The sequence below is a fragment of the Silurus aristotelis genome (assembly GCF_946808225.1).
Source record: "Silurus aristotelis genome assembly, chromosome: 1".
Classification (NCBI taxonomy): domain Eukaryota; kingdom Metazoa; phylum Chordata; class Actinopteri; order Siluriformes; family Siluridae; genus Silurus; species Silurus aristotelis.
In genome coordinates, this window is record NC_139574.1 from 34,025,646 (window position 1) to 34,046,257 (window position 20,612).

Below are 20,612 nucleotides of genomic sequence, written 5' to 3' on the forward strand. Positions count from 1 at the left end.
TGACCCCTGCTGAGGAAGGAATATATTTCTAAAAGGACTTTTTAATTCAGACTGGTCCATAATCAAAAGATTTATTTTTTATATTTCTCTGTAAATTGGGCTCAGCTAATCCCCACCCACCGACACTCTCCTATCCAGCAACAGCTACCCGCCTGGGAGCATGAACACCAGCACGTGTTTCCTCAGAGATATAGAACCTATATCTATTCGAACAACTGCTCTCCACCCTCTTCTACACACTGGCGCTCACAGGTGCCTACGATTGGCTAGTGTTGTGCTGTGATTAACAGCGGATTAAAAGTATGCCACTCCTCCCACCCGGAGCCTATTTTGCGCTCCTGAAGACAAACGGTTTGGGCATCCTTGAAATTCAAAATCCAAATGATTCCTAAATGATTGCGTGAACATTTTTCTGAAAGCACTGGGTTAGAGCACTAATGCTGTAAGTATATCGTATTACAATCTCTTAACTATGGCCTTATTTCGAAGTTGAGGGAGATTTTCAGCACACAGAGATCAGTCTTCTGCTAGGGTTTGGATTTAGTCAAGAATGGAAAGGCAAACTATTTAATGGAGCTCTGAGACATATTACATGGCTTTAGTCATATGAATGAAAAGGATGCACCCTGTTTCAGTGTAATGACAAGAAGCCAAGTTTCTTCGGCAGCTGTTGTCTGTACATCATGAGTCAGAGGATCAGTAACGCGCACAGAATGAGACAGAATTCCAGCGAGTTAAAGTAATCGTGAGAACTTTTCTTAACAGTTATTATATGTAAATTCTATGAAAATATTGATTGAAGATAAAGGGATTGAATCATCTGTTTTGCAGGACTCTGTAAGGCCATTTTAACAGCTAAACTTTTAAAGGTCCCATTGGTGTGGCTGTAATGTGGGCTTATATCATTTTTATATTGTAGTTATATAATCAGAATGCTATGGTCCAAGTAAGATTTCATTTACGAAGAATCTGATTTGGCAGTTGTACCATTAACGCCTACTAAACTGAAGCAATGATGTTTCACAACAAAAGAAAAAAAACTTACTGAAAATAACATAAAACAGTCTTTATAAGTCTCAAGTTTGTAACTAAAATCATCTTACCCTAACCATGTAGCTGACTCCGGTAGTGCTGACCACGTTGTCCGAGTGCAGCCATCCTCGCGTGGGCTTGTTGACAAACGAGCCGTGGCGCGTCCACTCGTCGCCCCCGAGCTGGCCCCCTTCCACACGGGCCCTGCGTGACGCACCACCCAGCCGGTTCATGTCCTGTGGAGGACGAGGAGGAGGAGAGGGAGCCATTAGAGGAAGGAGGGTAGGAGTGGGAAGAGGTGGAGGAGGAGGAGTAGAAGCAGAAGAAGAGGAGGAGGTGCTGGGGGTCTCCTGGGCCCTGTTGGATGCCTTCAGGCCTGGGAGAAGGGTGGCAGACATGCCAAGTCGCAGGGAGCCCATCCTGGGAAAGAAGGAGCACAGCGTAGTGGGGCTGTTCTCAGCCGGCCGGGGGGATGTCGGGGGCAGGATAGGGGCGAGCGATGAGGAAGACAGAGATGAAGCAATGCTCAAAGGAGTTAAAGGGGTGAGTGGAGCAGAGGAAGGGAGAGAAGGATTAGAGGCTGTCTCGTCCGTAGAGCTGAACGAGTCACTCCGGAAGGGGGTGTATTTCGCTTTGGGGATGAGTTCCATTTTCTCGTCGCTCAGTTCCGCTTCGAATCGAAAAGGTCGTTTAGGGTCTGTTCAGGTCTCTCCAAGAGTCTCTTTCAAATAAAATACAAACGGGTCCCATCTTTTCTGTTATAGTTCTTTTCTTATCTCGATCCACTGACCCCTTCATCTTTGGGCCAAAGGAAAATTTTTTTTTTTAAAACGGCTCAGTTCAATTCAAACGCGAGTGTGAACGTGAGAAACAAGGAGGAGGAGAAAGAATCTAAATTGAAGAGAAGACTTCAAAAACTTTAGACTATGACATCAGTGTAGTCACACAGTGTGGGTTAAAGTCTGTGTGAAAGTGTTTGCATCAGATCTCAGTCTGCATAGAGAGAATTATAATTCACATTGTATATTCGCATCATTAAGAGCACCAAAAGCTCCACTGAAGAAGCATGATTGTCTTCTTGATGTCAGTTGGTTGGTGTCAGTTTTTTTTTTTTATAGTAAAATGTGAATGACTTTTAAAAAAAAAAAAAAAAAAAAAAAAAAAAAAAAAGTCTCTGATATTTGAGGGTGTTTGGGTTTCTATGAGGGAAGCTAAACTACAATCGCTCATCCCATAAAAACCTATTACCTGCACCTGAGTCTCTAAGAGAAGAGGCTTCCAATAGACAGGCAGATCAATATTTAAAAAAAGGAGTGTGAAAGAGAGAGAAAGAAAGAGAGTAAGAAACCACTAAACACGGTCAGATAATCCACCTCAAGTTTGAGACGAACCTGGTTGAAGAATTGCCCAGATCCAAGCACATAACCTCTCAGTGCTTCTGTCTGTCTCCTGTCATGTCCTGGTTAATAGCACTATAAACAAATCGTCTTGATCGAAATTCTTAAGTACCTAAATGATAGAAATCAGTCCTTGTGAGAAAAGAATACTGTAAACTTTACAACATAGTATTAGATCAGGAACACAAAAGGTTCGAAAGCACCAATTCTAGTCTGGATCGAGTTCGCTCGGCTGACCTCCTCCCGTTCTCTTTCGAGTCACGGACACTTATATTCCTTCTTACTTCTCATTCTCTCTACTTCTTCCTCCAAATGATTCTGGGTCCACTGTCGTCCAGCTGTATCCTCTCTCTATCTCTCTCCTCTTCCTCCCGCCTCTTCCAGATCACTTCTGGCTGAGCTTCTTGAGCTCCTTCTGTACTCTTTCCCTTCGGCTGCTCCCCTTCCCTGTCCCTCCTCTCCTGAAATCCCTCCCTCAGCCTCCAGACTGTGCACTGGGCACCGTTCTTCCTTTCCTCCTCCTCTTGTTCTCGCTCCCTCTCCCTTTCCCTTTCGATCACGCTCGCCCGCTTCTTCCAGATGATCTCTCTCTCCCCCGTCCCCCCGCCCACGTATTCTTTCCCGTTCTCCAGGCTGACTCTTTGACCTGACCTGACCTTCCTTTTTTTTTTTTTTGGTTTTAAAAGTACAGCAAAACGGTGTAATATTCGACTGTTTCCTGCTAGCCGATAACCCGAATTCTATTACTCATAGACCGAGACTAAAACATAGCCCCTAGTTACATAGCTAAACTGTTGAAGATAACTGCAGATATAGAAAGATGACCGATTTAGAAAAAAGGTAAACTGATCTTCGAGAGCCCTGAAACTGTTCTACCAATGCCCTAGAAATCAGATCAAAATATGGCTAGTATAAAAGGTAATGCAACGAGAGCACCATTAGTGTCTTTGCGCATCTGTATGAGCCAAGGTGTATAGATTGTCGCCTTCCAACGTCTGAAACACGACTTCCCGCGGTACCGACTACCGAGCGGCCTGCCGGTGTGACTATAATGAGACTTGATTGGCTTAATAAGAAGTTCGGCCCTAAGAGATCTCGGCCAGATGACTCGTTAGAGGCGGAGTGGAAAAATCAATCGCGCGGTTATTATCCTAAATGACACCTCCCACCCGGGGAACGCTACCCTCGAATAGAGCGGGCCTTAATAAATCAGTTTCCTGAGAAAAAAAAAGAAAAAAAAAAAGAATCCCACGCGGAACATAGCAGGGTCACATAAATACTAATGAAGCATCTGGCTAAGAAACAGCAGCCTATGATGGCCGACTGTTTGGGTAAATTACGAACAGTGTCCGTGTGTACGGGCAGAACAGTCCTACAAGCACGAAGCACAGTACAAGTCCGCTGCATATATTACCAAAACTTTAAAAGCACTTTCGGTGACTGTAACAGTAGCCACACTTCCTATCCATGCTCTTCAGACTGTCAGGTCCTCCGAGTCTTTTCCCATTCACACAGAAACGAGTCAGGCATCAGCACGACAATAAATTGTTTCTGAAACCATAAGCTTCAGATTGTAAGTCTGATTGTTTTAGCAGAGCACCAATAGCTATAATCAGTGATATTGATTATATAATGGTTACAAGTCAGTACAAGTGAAGACGGACGGCAAGGCGAGAACCACGTGCAAAGCCCCAGAACCTTGCAGCCGTGTGATATTTGAGACAACACTACAGGCTCTGGTGTTGCTGTGGCGTGTAATAAAGTTGAACGAGCTTGTTACTAAGCTTCTAGTGTCTTTTCAGTGCAGCTCTAAAGAGGCCCGCTAAGTGCAAGAGCTTATGGACCTCGCTGAGGAGTTGATTAAATGCACCGACGCCTGTACAAATACACGGCACGGAATATAAATTGATGCGGTCCTGACGTGTGAGACGGGACTTGGCGCACGTATAGAATACATATACACATATACCACTTTAATTCTTAACTTCTTTAAAGCTGCTTTGAGACAATGGCCCTTGTGAAAAAGCGCTAAATAAATCAATCAAACAGGATCATGAATCACAAATCGTGTCCTTAGTTTGTGAGCATTCATGACAGGTGCACCGTGTATAGGAAAGGAGGGGGTTTACAAAAACATCGAATACATAACAGTACAAAGAACCGAGCCTTGCACGGGGTCAAACCACGGCAACTCGAACGTAGCACCTGTTCATCAAGAATATGGCAGAATCCCTGTTTCTTGATGAAGCCAAAAAGGTGGATTTGTGAGTTATGTGGCAACGAGATTAAGGTGTATGAAGTTCTGGTTCATGAGAACATGAAGAAAACTGTGGTTTTACGTTATCAGTAGCAGCTCATATAAGAGTTTCAGTAGAAGCTTGGTTAATAAACAGACAGCTATGTTTGCCTTCACAAGCCTCATCTAGCTGAGATGGGCATTGCTGGCACTCCAGAAAAAAGATGAAACCTGAGTTCAACTACAACACAAGTTGATCATCAACATCACGATGGGAAATAGGTATAAATCATGATTGCCTGTACTAATTACTAGTGAGGGCAAATCTAATTTAATCAGCTGCACAAAAGTAAAAAGTAAAAAAAAAAAAAAAAAAAAAAAAAAGGGGGAGAGAAACAGTAGACACTCAATCTCAAAGAAAAAAAAAACAAAGCACCTTGTAATCTGCGTGTTGGATCTAAATCGTGAGAGACAGACTGACCTTAAAAGTTTACACTAACTTGAAAGGCTTCACGCTTGCCAGCTTGTTGCCATGGTGACACGATGCAGCGCAGATTTGTGCCAGACGAAAACCTTGAAAGAACCCAAACAGAAGGCGGCGAATTCCGCCAACACGTAACCTGTCAGCCGTGGCTCGGCGGATTGGGACTTTTACACACGCCGCGCTGGTTTAATACGCGCACGCTGAAGAGGGACGGCAAAGTCCCGCCACTGTCTCTGCTGCCATAAAGTTAATCAATGTTGACATCTCGATGAAGACAGCAGCAGACACTCGTAGAGACTCTGTCTGTTAGGGCAGCGGTCCGGCGAGGAAATCAAAGATCGCTCGAGAGTACGCACAGGCGCCTGCTTTAAGCTGAAACAGAACATCGCAAAAGGAAAGAAATGATGGGGAAATGAGCGCGATGGGTGAGAACGTCTACCTCTGAAAACTTTTGCATAAGAGAAACCTGGTTTTTCTGCATATCAGCTGTAAAGTAAACCTAACAATGATACCAAGGGTGTCTGTACAACACTAAACACATTCCATATAATAAAACACTGTTCGATTCGCCTCCTGTTTATTTCTCCTGGGATGCGCCAAAAAAATAAAAATTTAATTAAATTTAAAAAAAAATACAAATAATTAAATGAAGTAAAGACAAAATATCAATTCTTGAGTCTCTCAATTCTAAAAGGAAAGTACTATTTAGCTATGGCTTTGCTAAAACAATATCTTTCCCATTCATTTTGAAATTCTCTCCCTCATTTTCCTCCCTGGCAGCAAAAAAAAAAAAAAAAAAAAAAAAAAAAAAAAGAGCGCTTGCTTGTTATCCGTTGACTTGCTTCCTTTGGCTAAAAAAATGACAGAGTCATGGTTAGGCTCTCCTTCCTCTCCTTGTTTCCGTGCAGATCCCTCTCTTCCCTCTTTTCTGTGGAATGAAAACAACGATGTGTTCTCCCTTTGTCTCATCTCCTTCCCCCACGCTCACTCATCCTCCTCGCCTTCCAACCTCCAACTGCATTTGAGCAGTGCAGCCAACTGTCCTCTGTTCTCCTCTCCTCCCTGTCTTGCACTCTCTCTCTCTCTCTCTCTCTCTCTCTCTCTCTCTCTCTCTTTCCCGATGCACGTTCACACACTGATGGTGCTGCTGATTCCTGTTTCCAGCTCCCTGCCTCGTTCTCCCAACCCCTCCCTCATTTCCTCCCTCACAGACTCCTTGCAGCGTCAGTCATTTATGAATTTGTTGTGTGTGTGTGTGTGTGTGTGTGTGTGCGCGCCAAGTCTCCCTCTCTAATGCACACACTTATGATGGGGGTCGGGGAGAATAGAGAATATATGGACGCTGCCACTGATGGTTGGATGGAACAAATGGAAGGGGAAAAAAAGAAAAAAAAAAAGTCGATGCGCCTCCCTTGGTAACCTAAGAGCTAGAAGTACAAAGGGAGGCTCATTGAGGAGGAGTTCATTCCTCTTTCCTTCCTCTCGTTTTCACATTTCCTGCTCTCTTGTTTTTCAGTCTCCACTTTTAACTTCCTTTGACCTCTTTCACACCTTGAGATAGCACGTGTGCGCAAGTGAAGCGGTACCCGTTTCCTGAACCGAACAGAAAAGCACGCAGGTTCCCAAACGATCCCAGGGTTAAGCAAAAGATTCTCTGTTCCACGCTTGCAAAGTACCCACACACACACACATTCACTTTCTCAAGCAGACCAGATGCTACATATCAGTATTTCAGATAAGCAACCTAAATATAGGATGATCTGAACTACAGCTCCCAGAGCGCACCAGGTGAGAGTCTTCACGCAGCACGGAGGAATGTGTATGGAGCTGTCAGAGGAAGTCGTGTCAGTTTTCATTCGGCTCTCATTCACGTCACTATGCTGTGCTGAAATATCCTGCAAGACTGCCAAGGGGAACATAAAACAAACACAGAGAGAGAGAGAGAGAGAGAGAGAGAGAGAGAGAGAGAGAGAGACAGAGAGAGACAGAGAGAGAGAGAGAGAGAGAGAGAGAGACAGAGAGAGAGACAGAGAGAGAGAGAGAGAGGGAGACATTCATACATACATATTTGAATATCAATGTGCAAACCTTTATCTTTAATTTAATGGCTTTTTACATCCAATTTGTTAACTATTTATTTGTTCAAGTTTATAAGGGCTTGACAAACTTACAAATATGAGAATTGTCATTTTTAATCCAAAAATCCTTTGAAGTCTGGATCACATGCACATCACCAAACACTGTTTTTCATTCCACTGGTGATGATCTGCCAGGCTGTTACTGCAGCTGTCTTCATTTTCCCCTGGCAGCCATACATGCCTATGCCATAAGATCGATGGTATGCTTTCACTCATGAGCAGTTCCATCTCGTCATACTCTTCTCTTCGCAGCATTCTGCCGCAAGCTGTTCTTCGCCTCATCATTCATAGAAATTTCACCTTAGAACAGCAACAATTTCTTTTTTTTTTTTCTTTCAGATGTTTTTGACTAACACTAATCCTTTTCATCCTGTTTTTGAGGCTTACCGGTGGTTTACATATTGTGGTAAACCCTCTGTATTTACTCTGGTGGAACCTTGTTGACTTTGACACGGGCACGTGTTCTTAATCTGACTGACTGTTGTCAAGCGTTTTTATCACTAGGGAAAGAACGTTATCCGGTGTGGCCACAGCTAATGTGAAGACCTTTTATGTGTGTGAGGCGAATGAGGAAATGATGATGGAATAACACACACCTGCCATGAAACAGCTGAGTGTCAAAGTGTCAAATTTCTTTGTTAAAAAAAAACAAAAAAACTAAAATGTAATAAATAAATAAAAAGGAAAATAAAAAGGAAAAAAAAAGGGGGGGGGGGTCCTACAATGGTGGATATTTCAAAGGTGCTGTAAATCCTACAAAAGTTAACAATTCATAATATTCAGATATTTATGGGCCACTATTTATGGGTAGTCTATATGTATATAGATGGATAGATAGATAGAAAGACAAATGCAGAGAGGGAGGGGCAGATGGAGAAACATGGAAACAGAGATGAGTAGCATAGAAAGAGACAGAGGTGAAACGGAGCGCGAGAGCGAGAAAAAGAGAGCGAGCGCTGCAATTCTTATTCGGCAGCAATTCATACAAAACAACATACATCATCAATACGAACAAACATGAAACTGAATCATTGAAAAAAAAAAATTTGATTCAAAAGAAAGAGTTTGCAGGGAAAAAACACCAACATCTTTCACCTATGAAACACTTACAATACGAGTATAATGACGAGATACAACAATCTACGAGGCTTCATGCAGTGAATAAAGTTCTGCTGCCTACATATCGTTCGAAAAAGCAGCAGTCCCATTCGGAAATAACACTGGAGAATACATTGAGAACAGACACACCAACTAACCTTTATAGAGTTCATGCTTTTAAAAAGAGGCATACGCACACCCTTTGGCTACTCGGGTTGACGGAACTGAGACACCAAACCCCTCCGACAACGGAAAAAATTAATAAACCAATAAAGACAAAAAGGAAATCAGTGAAATGATTCTGTCCGGAATGAGACCAAAACCAAAGACCAACACCAGATGAGAACAGGACACCAGTAAACCAGCCCACAACTAGGTTCTGTGTTTAAAACCAAGAAAAAAAAGAAAAAAAAGAATGAGTGAGCCAGGAGTGAGAATACACACACAGGTGTATCACCATGCGGTCCAATTCCGGATGCTTTCCCTCCACCGGTGTGCATGCAGGACTGTGACTCTGGGCATTGAGGCTGATTTTTACTCTGCAAAACCTGCACGAATCTAGAATGTGTAGATAGTGTTGAGGTTGTGCGGTTGTAACTAGGGACTGCGCTTACAGGAAGTAGCTCACAAAAGCAATGATTGATCATGGTCTGCTCTGACCTATATTTTTAGTTCCCTACAATACTTGTGAAGTGTGGTTAGGTTTCTGAGAAGAGCGTGTCGCAGTGATATGCATAAATAAAACACATTTTTAAGCAACACTCCAGCGAGCTTTGTCTGTAGCCTATTTAAGTTTACGAGATGGCTTACTTTTCCTTAACATGGCTTTTCGTGTTCAAACCCACAGATGGCGTTTTAATGCAATATCATTTGAAGAGGCAAATTCTGTGTAAATATCAAACTAAACAACGATTTTCTAGCTTACTATGAAGCAGATTCTTATTTAGTGATGCACACTAACCCGAGTATGCTCTTAATTATCTACCAATGCAGCTCATTGCATTGGTACATAATTTCTCTTTTTCATTTATTTATGGATTTCCATTGGCTGGATTTCCGTCATTGTCATTAGGGTGCAATGTTTAGTCCAGTCAACCAGCACGGAGCATCGTGTTTCCCCTCGGACCATTATTACCAACGCACCACCCACTAAAATCTGGACCACCCCAGGGGTCTCATTTATAAACGTTTTCAGCCCCGTTTTGTGCATACGCCACTTTCCACTCAAAGTATCTGCATCGCCAGTTCCCCTTCTCACGCGTCTTCTGTGTTTCCACATTGTGCCTACGCAGGGCTCAGATTTTTTTTATTTTATATATATATATATATATATATATATATATATATATATATATATATATATATATATATATATATATATATAATTATTATTATTTATTTATTTTTTTTTTTTTTAAAAGAAAATCACAACCTCTGTGCGGAAAGTGGGGTACGCACAAAACGAGGATGAAAACCACGTACGTCACTTTCCACGCAAAGGCTGTGATTTAAAAAAAAAAAAATTTATAAATAAACTTGACGGTAGCTGCACCCCTACTAATCATAAATATGACTCAATTGAGCAACGGACTTCAAAGCTCATCAATTACATCACTGATTTTCTTTAGATGTGAATCTACAAGCCAACAGCACTTGTGGGATACTAGAGACACTAACTAGATTACCATGAATACCATATTGCTCATGTGAATGCCCTTACGTACGATTTTACGCTTACATTCATTTAAATCCAGCTGGATAAATGAGGCCCGTTGCTTTTCCAGTGTACCTGAAATGTTGTGTCTATTCGCTCTTGATAAATGAGGAAATGTGTATAAAGAGACTATTCAAGTGGGGAAAAAAGGTCACTTGGGCACATGTAAAATCAAACGAGTTTATTCTGCTAAAGAGCAAATTAGACCTAAGTCAATAATGAACAGTAAACCAATAAGGTTTAGGAGTGAGCTAAGACATTATCAATTATCAGCCTCTATGCCACAGGAGACTCATGTGTGTGTGTGTGTGTGTGTGTGTGTGTGTGTGTGTGAGAAGCTTACCACATAGTCCATTGGACAACTCTCTGCTTTTGTATATCTGTTTCCCTAGAAATACCACAAAGCGCAGACAAACTCATTTTTACATACATATATACACAAACACACATATAGTCCCTTACCCAAGGCACAAATTGTTTAATAATCTCAAAAACCAGAATTGGCCTCCTTTTTACAGTTTTGTGTGTGTGTGTGTGTGTGTGTGTGTGTGTGTGTGTGTGTGTGTGTGTGTGTGTGTGTGTGTGTGTGCATATAGTGATATTATAATGAATCACATAATACTCACCGTGCTATAACGGAACCTTTTTTTTTTTTAACAAGATTACCGTCAAAACAGTAAGTAATCACGTAAGACACCGGAAACCTGTCAGTTCGCTGCATCACCGTTATGATGAGAAATGCATCTCGGAACTCTCAGCATGTTTACCCGGAGGTTAATGGGCTTGGATGGCAGAAAACCACCTGAGATTGCACTACTATCATCCAAAAACAGGCAATGTGCATTCAGAGATGCTTTTCTGCGCACTACGAATGTAAAGAGCGATGAATCGTTACTGTGGTCGGCTCAAACCCTCCCAAGCCCCTCGAATGACAGCGTTAACAGATAACAATTGCTTCTATTGAAGTCGAGAATAAATAAATAAATCCTGCCTTATTGAATCGTCACTTCATGGTAGTCACCTATTGCTTAATGTTCACAAATAGAGTGGAGCTAATTCCTGTGGGATTGAGAAAGAGGAAGGAATTTCGCTTTCGTACCTGCATTGTGACAATACATGCTCACAAATTCACACACGCAAATAAAGCAGCGGCTATTAACGATAACTGCCACACCGGAGCACAGCCTTGAATGCTGATGTGCTGAATGCTGCTGAAGTGTGCGTCTGTGTGAGAGATATATAGAAACTGAAATGATCATGCCCAGACACACCATGGTATGAGAAGAATTATCAGATTTGAGGAGGTGGTGTGTATTTGCCCCCGCTTGCCTGCCTTTCGGTCTCAGACACAAAGAATAACAAGAAACTCAAGCTCCGGCCTGTGAACTCAATGCGAGTGCATTCGGTGCACAGTCTCTAAAGACAGTTACCAACAGCAACGCTTCCGGTACATTTTGTGCCCCTTTGGAAAGACTGTATTTCTTTTCAGTCGCATAGATGAGTGTGTTTTACATGGTTAAGAGTGAGACAGAAGCAAAATACGATCGTATGCTCAATCAACGATTGTATGCAAAGCAATCACGATGGAGAATTAGCACAATGTAATAACGGGATCGGCAGAGATGGCAAAAGTACACATATCGTTTAATCAGGTAGAAGTACAGATCTTCAAAAAGACTCTGGTAAAGGTTAAAGTACTCTAAATTTTTTTAATGAAGTTCATGTAAAGAAGTTTGGGTTCTGACATGTGCTTCAATAAAAAGTAGCCATTACTGCTACCTGTTTTAGTGTCATGCTGGTAACTGAACCTCACATCATATTAATACAAAATAATTCTAATATAATGAATGTATCCAGGCTGAACAACCACCATATAGAACACAAGAAAAGATGATGATGATCAGATGATCAGTCATGTTCACGTTCCCTCTGTCTCATCCACGTCCACCATACTTCCCGTTGCCTTCTGACTTGCTAATTTTTAGCTTTGTAATCTAGTCTTCATCTGTGGTGTGTGAGAGCCAGGAAACGATACACCGGTGGTAGATTAAAAAAGCCGCACAATAACAAATAGGTTGATGGGCTCAAAACGGTGGCAATGAAAACAAAACTTTTTTTGATCATGCCATCAAATAGATTAAAAATAAAGTTCGAGTTGTCAGAAAAATAAATAATGAAGTAAAGTACTGATACCAAAAAATCAGCTTAAGTACAGTAACTAAGTATTTGTACTTCGAATGAATGAGGCATAGAGAGAACGGCACTTTGTTCTTATCAGGTTTTGTGCCGGGTGGTCAATTAAAATAATAAATGTGTTCAAGCATGACAAACTCTGACAAATGCGAAGCTTAAAATGCATCATTTCTTTTCCTCAACCATGTTGCCTTATGACTCCTGAGTGCAATTGTACATTTCTAAAAAGCATCAGACCGTCAAAGACAAGATCAAATTGTGACTTCGTGAGGAGACGTCAGGCTGCATGACTGCACTGTGGAGTAATGTGGATAATTGGGCAAGCTAAGAAAGTCCCTGCACTTTGATATCGGCTGTTCCGTCCGCCCGATGTCGAAAGTCCGAGCGCAATGTTGTCAAGTTTAACACGATGCGCAGTCGACTGCTGAACACCTGCACGCTCATGCGGAGATCTAATCAGGCAATCGTGTCGCAGATGTGCAAAATATACAAAGCGATACAGCTTTTTTATTTATTATTTTTTTAACACTCCTATTCCTTCATTCTTCTGGGACGATGTTTTTGGAGTGTGCTTGTGGAGATTTGTGCTCATTCTGCATCAAGAGTATTAGTAAAGTCAGCTACTGATGTAGGTGAGGTGAGGAGGCCTGGGGTGCAGTCAGCGTACACATTCATTCCAAAGCTGTTCAGTAGGGTTGAGGTCAGAGGCCACTCAAGCGCTTCCAACCATATGTTTATGGAGATGTATTTGTGCATGTCATGCTGGAACAGGTTTTAGATCTCCTAGTTCAAGTGAAGGGAAAATTTCATGCTAATGAAATTTTCCAAAGGCATACTACACAATTGTGTGCCTCCAATTTTGTGGTAAGAGTTTGGGGTTAGAACCTCATATGGTTTAGAAAAATGTCAGGTGTCCCAATACATTGTACACCAGCAAAAATGTGATTTCTCTTAGTAGTATTAAGAACTATGGTATTACTTACTGTCGTATGGTTAATAGAGCTTATTAAGTAAAATAAATAAATAAATAATAATGCACGCTAATACACTTGAGAGCTGAAAGAAGCAATTGGTTAAAAATTGTGATCATTAAATACAAGGTTGGATTGAAGGAATGGGATAAAAGAATCGGTTTCGATGGCTGCATGCGCTTTTAGCTGGAGTGGGCAGAACCTCAGCATGGCCTTCATTCTTTTCTAAGATCTTCTATAATTACAGGGTTGAAAGCACGAGGAAGTCTGACTGGATTTAGTGCGAGGAGGAATTTGGAAATTTGGTAACCAGGGAGGTTAGGACTTCTCTAAACGAAAAACATTGGAATGGTTTAAATACGTTTAAAGCATTCCCTGAATAATGTTAAGCCTGTTTTCTTGAATTTTTTTTTTTTTTTCTTTAGGAAACCTGTATTATTGTGAAAAAAGCAAAACTCGTGATTTCTCTCCTTGTTTTTTTTCTTTCCTTGATTTTTGACACCCTCACTATGGCAGCTCAGTAGTTCCATTGCGTGACCACGAGGTTGTCCGTTTCAATCAAAGCCACCAATGAGCGTGTGAGCGAAAACCCTTCTACGGCCCTCAAAATCAATTAAGTCACAATGTCATTTCTATTTAGTCGATCTTAAAGCACCTACGGCCACTGCAATGTTATCACACGCTGCCTGCCGTTCCTGAGCGCAAACGCAACACACCTTACGCTGCAGATGATTAACAAAGTCGCTCTGAACTCTGCATGAACTCCGGTTGCGGGCGTTTCCCACGCTGAAAGTGAAGACGACGACGAGAGACTTAAAACGCTGTAGACTTCAAACGGGTTTAACTTTTAAATGTGGGCTGTTCTGTGCCCTCATTGTCAGACAAAGAAGAAAAAAAAAAAAAAAAGTTGTGTCAAGTTGCATGCATACCACATACACTCTTTGCACTACCGCAAGAAAAAAGTCTACTTTCTCCAGCGCCTTAATCACTCTTACACCACTCTGCAGGTCTCTCACGGCTGTATGCAAGAAGTAGGATATTGAACGAGCATGAGAACCGCTTTGGGAGAACTTGCTTTTGTAAATTGATGATATATTAAAATCCAGAGTCTCCCAGAGCACAAATGCCAGTTCTATTTTAGACCCTCTCCCTCTTCCAAGCGCACACACATTGAGTTGGACTAAAACAGTCTCCTTCCTTTCCTCCTCTTCACGCCCTCTCTTCAAGCTGAGGAACACAAGGTGCAAGGTTGATTTCTTACCCTAAATGTCTTTGCATATATAATGCTAATCATTAAAAGCTAGCATTCCATTATTAGTGTTATTACTGATTTTTCACATGCTTCTAAGATTACCCACAATGCTATCTGACGACATGCTAATAGGGATGTGATGCAGCATGGCTTTACCATTAAAGTTCGGTAGAGATGCATAATACATCCAAAAATCGTGATCTGGATATCACCAAGCACAATTCACCTCTTTCGTGTTGCTTTTCTTCGTAAGGTTGTGAATAAGGAAACATCTGTATGCACAAGTACAATCATTCCCCACAATAAGGAGAGGCTGGTGTGAGCACAAATGGGTTCTTTTTGCCAGCAGTGGGTCGACCCAACTGGCTTACTGTAACCTCAAATAACTTATTTTTTCCAAAAATCAGTTTTGATTGGCTGCCTGCCACATGACGAACACATCTGTTGATCATTTTCATTCATTTTTGCAACCCACTGATGAAACCGCGAAGCTCTTGTAGTAGAAAATGTATTCAAAGTACAGTAGAAAAAAGTGGTACAAGAGGCTGCTTGTAGCAAGAGCACTGTACAAGAGCTCATCACTTTGCTGGGCTTCTCTGCACACTGCGTTTGCAGTCAACGAAAACTACACTTCTTGAAAACCAGTTTGAACGTGGATAAATTTGAAAACGACAAATGGAGGTTTTTCGGAAAACCGCAACGCATTTTTTTTTATGTGTGGAGGCAGAGCGTTTTTTAGTGTTGAGGTCGCCCAAGTTCTTCCATATCTTACCAAGTAGTTATTCTAAAATCCATTTAAAATATATATGATCATTTAGATAAATAGGACATATGCACGGAAACATCAGCAAAATCTCCTTATGTGAAAATGGTGTAGTTTAATGAAGTGTTATTGACTGTTTGGTCACTTCAGGAAAGTCGCACTGGCTCTGTCCTGTCGTGATTCGCGAGCATCATGTTGCGCAATCAGCTCGCTCATAACATGGTGATGGATTCCATTAAAACGGTGCGAACAAACACAATCTGAAAGCAGCAAAAAACAGCAGTGGTAAACGATTACATTTTTTATCAAGACTGTTAGCTCGCTGCGTTTCTCCGTTCCATTCACTTTTTACTGCATGTTTACTACAAAAGCAACTTGTGTTTTCAAACGTGTTTTACTGCGTCTTCACTATATGTTCAAATGCTTCTGTTCGATGTTTGTATACTATTGTAAATAAATAATGGTCCAACTAAACGCAAACCGGATGGAATAGCATGCCGCTGCAAGATGCTGTGGTAGCCATGCTGGTTCAGTATGCCTTAAATTTTGAATAAATCCCCAACAGTGTCACCAGCAAAGCACCCCCACACATTACACCTCCTCTTCCATGCTTCACGGTGGAAACCAGGCATGTAGAGTCCATCCGTTCAACTTTTATGCGTCGCACAAAGACACGGTGGTTGGAACCAAAGATTTCAAATTGGGACTCATCAGACCAAAGCACAGATTTCCACTGGTCTAATGTCCATTCCTTGTGTTCTTTAGCCCAAACAAGTCTCTTCTGCTTGTTGCCTTTCTTTAGCAGTGGTTTCCTAGCAGATATTCTACCATGAAGGCCTGATTCACACAGTCTCCTCTTAACAGTTGTTGTAGAGATGTGTCTGCTGCTAGAACTCTGTGTGCCATTGACCTGGTCTCTAATCTGAGCTGCTGTTAACCTGCGATTTCTGAGGCTGGTGACTCGGATGAACTTATCCTCCGCAGCAGAGGTGACTCTTGGTCTTCCTTTCCTGGGGTGGTCCGCATGTGAGCCAGTTTCTTTGTAGCGCTTGATGGTTTTTGTGACTGCACTTGGGGACACTTTCAAAGTTTTCCCAATTTTTCGGACTGACTGACCTTCATTTCTTAAAGTAATGATGGCCACTCGTTTTTCTGTACTTAGCTGCTTTTTTCTTGCCATAATACAAATTCTAACAGTCTATTCAGTAGGACTATCAGCTGTGTATCCACCTGACTTCTGCACAACACAACTGATGGTCCCAACCCCATTTTTTAAGGCAAGAAATCACACTTATTAAACCTGACAGGGAACACCTGTGAAGTGAAGACCATTTCAGGTGACTACCTCTTGAAGCTCATCAAGAGAATGCCAAGAGTGTGCAAAGCAGTAATCTAAGCAAAAGGTGGCTACTGTGAAGAACCTAGAATATGACATTTTCAGTTGTTTCACACTTTTTTGTTATGTATATAATTCCATATATAATTCCACATGTGTTAATTCATAGTTTTGATGCCTTCAGTGTGAATCTACAATTTTCATAGTCATAAAAATAAAGAAAACTCTTTGAATGAGAAGGTGTGTCCAAACTTTTGGTCCGTACTGTGTGTGTGTGTGTGTGTATATATATATATATATATATATATATATATATATATATATATATATATATATATATATATATATATATATATATATATATACACACACACATATACATATACACACATACACACACACACACACACATATACACACACACACGATTAATTGAATTATCAAAATAATCGTTAGTTGCAGCCCTACTTCAAACTCTTTTTGTGAATTTAATGTGAATTTTTCCTCTGAGATGGTGGTCCATTCATCCATCCATCCTAAATACAGGGTATCCATCGACTGATAATCCAATCCCTGAACTTCACTTTCTGAAGATCCCTTCTTTCTCTCAACAAAAATAAATAAATAAATAAAAGACTTTTTTTTTTTTTTAAACTAAAAGTGAAACAGTGATTATTTGTCATTGAAACTGCTCTAACAATGGCCCTCTGTGATCTCAGCACTGACAAATCAGCACCAATATCTCTGAACTCATCACAAATATTTCAGCGTGAATGCGTTCATATGTTTTATAATGGAATGATCCTACAACGATGATCTAATTTCTTCTAAACTGTCTACAGGAAGACCCAAAAAAAATGTGTTCCAAGCACCCTTGTAACAGTTTCCTGTCCTTATATGTTGCGACAGAAAGATCGGTAAAATAACAGATCATTACAGAGGTGAAAAAAAGAGCTCAGAGCTAGAGGAAGACACAATACTAGTTCATGTGGAGCACTGAGACTGTCAAGAGTTTCAGAAAACAAGTTCAGGAGATCATTAAGCGAAGGTATATTTATCTTTTCAGACCCAGTAAGGGGGGGGTCAATGTTTAGATAACAGTGTAACAGTTTTAGCACTTGGTTGTTAAAAACTTTGTGAGCTCTGTGGGTGGTTTAAGTTCACTTGTGCCTTTTTTCTTTTGCGGGTTTCGCCTGGGCTCGATGTGCAGCTTGATAATCGTGTGGGCATCAAAGCATTGACACATTGCACACACTGACAAAGGAAACAACAGTAGATCAATATGTATTAAGGAAAAAAAAAAAGTGCGACACAATTAAAACACTACATGCAGCATTGCGAGTACAATGCTTTCAAGGTCAGTAATATCTTTAGCATGAGGCTGATACTGTCCTCAATGTCTCAGAAAAGAAAAATACACTGATAGCATGTGACATACACTATATGGGCAACAATCTGACCATTAGTCCTCACTTTCCTTTATAATAACCTCCACATTCTTCGGGGAAGATGTTCCACCAGATTGTGGAGATTTGTGCTTATTCAGCCACAAGGGAGTTGGTAAAGGCAGGTAGTGGTGTAGGTGAGGAGGCCTGGGGTGCAGTCAGCGTTCCAATTGATCCCAAAGGTGTTCAATAAGGTTGAGTTCTATAGCAAGCCACTCAAGATCTTCCACTTCAACCCATGAACAGCACATCTTTACAGAGGTGGCTTTGGGCATGCTGGAACTGGTTCAGTGATGGGAGAATGTAATGCTACAGAGACATTAATGCAATTGCGTGCCTTCAAATTCATGGTAACAGAAGAACAGGTGTCCCAATACTTTTGTCCATAAAGAGTGTGCCCACATACAGATTATTATTATATCTGTACTTTACACAGTCTTACTTGCAGTGAGGCTGCTACTGCACCACTAAGTAGGAGAAATAAATAAAACCTACACACACACACACACACACACACACACACACACACACACACACACACACACACACACACACACACACACACACACACACACACACACACACACACACACACACACACACACACACACACACACACACACACACACAAAAAAAAAAACCAGGCAGTGGGATGGAAAATAACCGAGAGGATGTTGTGTACTTAAAATGATCCCACACATCCACAGAAAGGAAAGGAAGTCACTTAACACTTTCTGGCCACATTTTCATGGCCACCACATCGACACAGATGATCCGGAGTTAGGTGCGTGTTCGATGATCAGTTACACGATATGTAGACTTATTGATTTTATAAAAAAAATAGAAAATAAATTAACATTTTTTTAAATATATTAATCATTACATAGCACAATTCCTTTACACCGTCGTTTATGCCACAATAAAAACAGCTTTTTTTAAGTTAAGAAAGATCGTCCTTATTTGAATATCACACTTCACATTCGCCTGAAATATAATTTAAATTAGACCATTTATTCCCTTTTTTTTAATGGTGCTGTTAAAACTGTCGCTCTGCTGAAGCCTTGCGCAAGAATTAAAGCCACAACCAGTAAGGGGAAGACAGGAAGTGTCTTATCCTGTGTAGCTATGTGCAATTCGGGTCCCAGGCGACCCACTTACTGGATAAGATTATGCTTTGGAGGTAAAGACAACAAAAAATTGCAGTTATTTTTAGCAACTAGAACGTTAAAAGGATGGGAAAGGAAGAGAGAAAGAGAAAAACAACTCTGCAATTGTGTTTTTTTGGCAGAGTCCACAGTCCATTTGAGTCGTCTTTGGTGTCAGAGACAAAAAATAAGCATTTAAAGCATTGAATGACGAAGACAATTGAATAACGCAACGATCTGTGCTGTAGATTCACTCAGCACATTGCATTTAAACACAATGAGAGCTGATTAATTAAATGAATCAGACAACGGCATGTCGATACATGGACAAAAGTATTGGGACGCCAATCACACTCTCCTTTCGCTTACACTAGAAGAATCAAACATGTTCCAGCATGACACTGATCGTGTGCACAAAACCTGCTCCATGAAGATGCTGAACACCTTCGGGATTAATTAGAACACTGACTGCCCCCTCCCAGGTCTCCTCACCCTAAACCAGGACCTGACTTTAGTAACACCCTTGTGGCCAAAGAATCACAAATCTTGCATGGTCTAAAATCTAGTGGAACATCTTCCCAGAAGAGTGGAGGTTAGTATAACAGCAAATGGGAATGAGTTGTGGAATGTACATACAAATCTTATAGGCAGCTGCCCACAAACCTTCGTCACTCTGTAGTCCCCATAAATGACTCACATGGTCACTTGCAACAATAAATAGTAGTAGATGTGGTTCAGTTTATTCTTTTGACACAAACTGTTTTAATATTGGAGGACATTCAGCATTGTAAATGTGAACCAGAGCTTTCAGACCTGTGCTGCACACTGAGGTCAAGTTGGTGCTGAAGTTGCTACAGTCGCAGGATCAGGAGCAATTACTGGGACGGAGTTCGACACGCTGATTATTGGCTACGCTAGGAATCAATCACTAAAACAAATGCTTTTCTCTCATGCCAACCTGGATCTTGCTCTCTCTGAAGCCATAGAGCTTTTCTGTCAGATGCTGGCAAGTACACTTTGAGTACAGTTTATCAAGTTGATTGATTATTAGTTGATTGGATTCAGTTTCAATGGGAGCCATAGAGTCCATTATTGGAGATTAAAAAAAATAAATTCTCTCAACATTTATTGAGTATCCATCCTTATACCAGTTTTTTCTTTTGGATTGCTTCACCATATGATGATCGGAAGACCTTTAAAAAGAGCTGAACCCTGCATCCAACAAGCAATCAGTGAAACAATAGGCATCAGGACTGACATTTAAAATGTAAACATCTTGGCACCAACCAATAAACCAAAAAATATCAAGTAGATACAAAGCATTTCTACACAATATAGCTTGTAAATTTATTTTCTTAACAATTAAGGTTCTTTTTTATTATACGCATGTGTTTTCTAAGATTTGTTA

General features: G+C 41.0%; 1 protein-coding gene across 6 annotated transcripts in view; it reads right to left on the reverse strand.

Moving 5' to 3' along the window:
• Positions 1–20,612, reverse strand: part of shc1 (SHC (Src homology 2 domain containing) transforming protein 1) — a 37,317-nt gene that overhangs the window by 9,623 nt on the left and 7,082 nt on the right. Inside the window, exons 1-3 of one of the 6 annotated variants that reach the window (XM_083537182.1) lie at positions 2,714–3,103; positions 2,424–2,541; positions 1,104–1,268 (exon numbers count right to left, since the gene is read on the reverse strand). In XM_083537182.1, the coding sequence (XP_083393308.1) occupies positions 1,104–1,265 (162 nt within the window). In that variant the 5' untranslated portion in view covers positions 1,266–1,268; positions 2,424–2,541; positions 2,714–3,103. Of the gene's footprint in view, positions 1–1,103; positions 2,162–2,405; positions 3,104–10,442; positions 10,488–20,612 lie in introns of those variants that run through there. The other 5 variants (XM_083537179.1, XM_083537183.1, XM_083537181.1 and 2 more) reach the window with 5 other exon arrangements.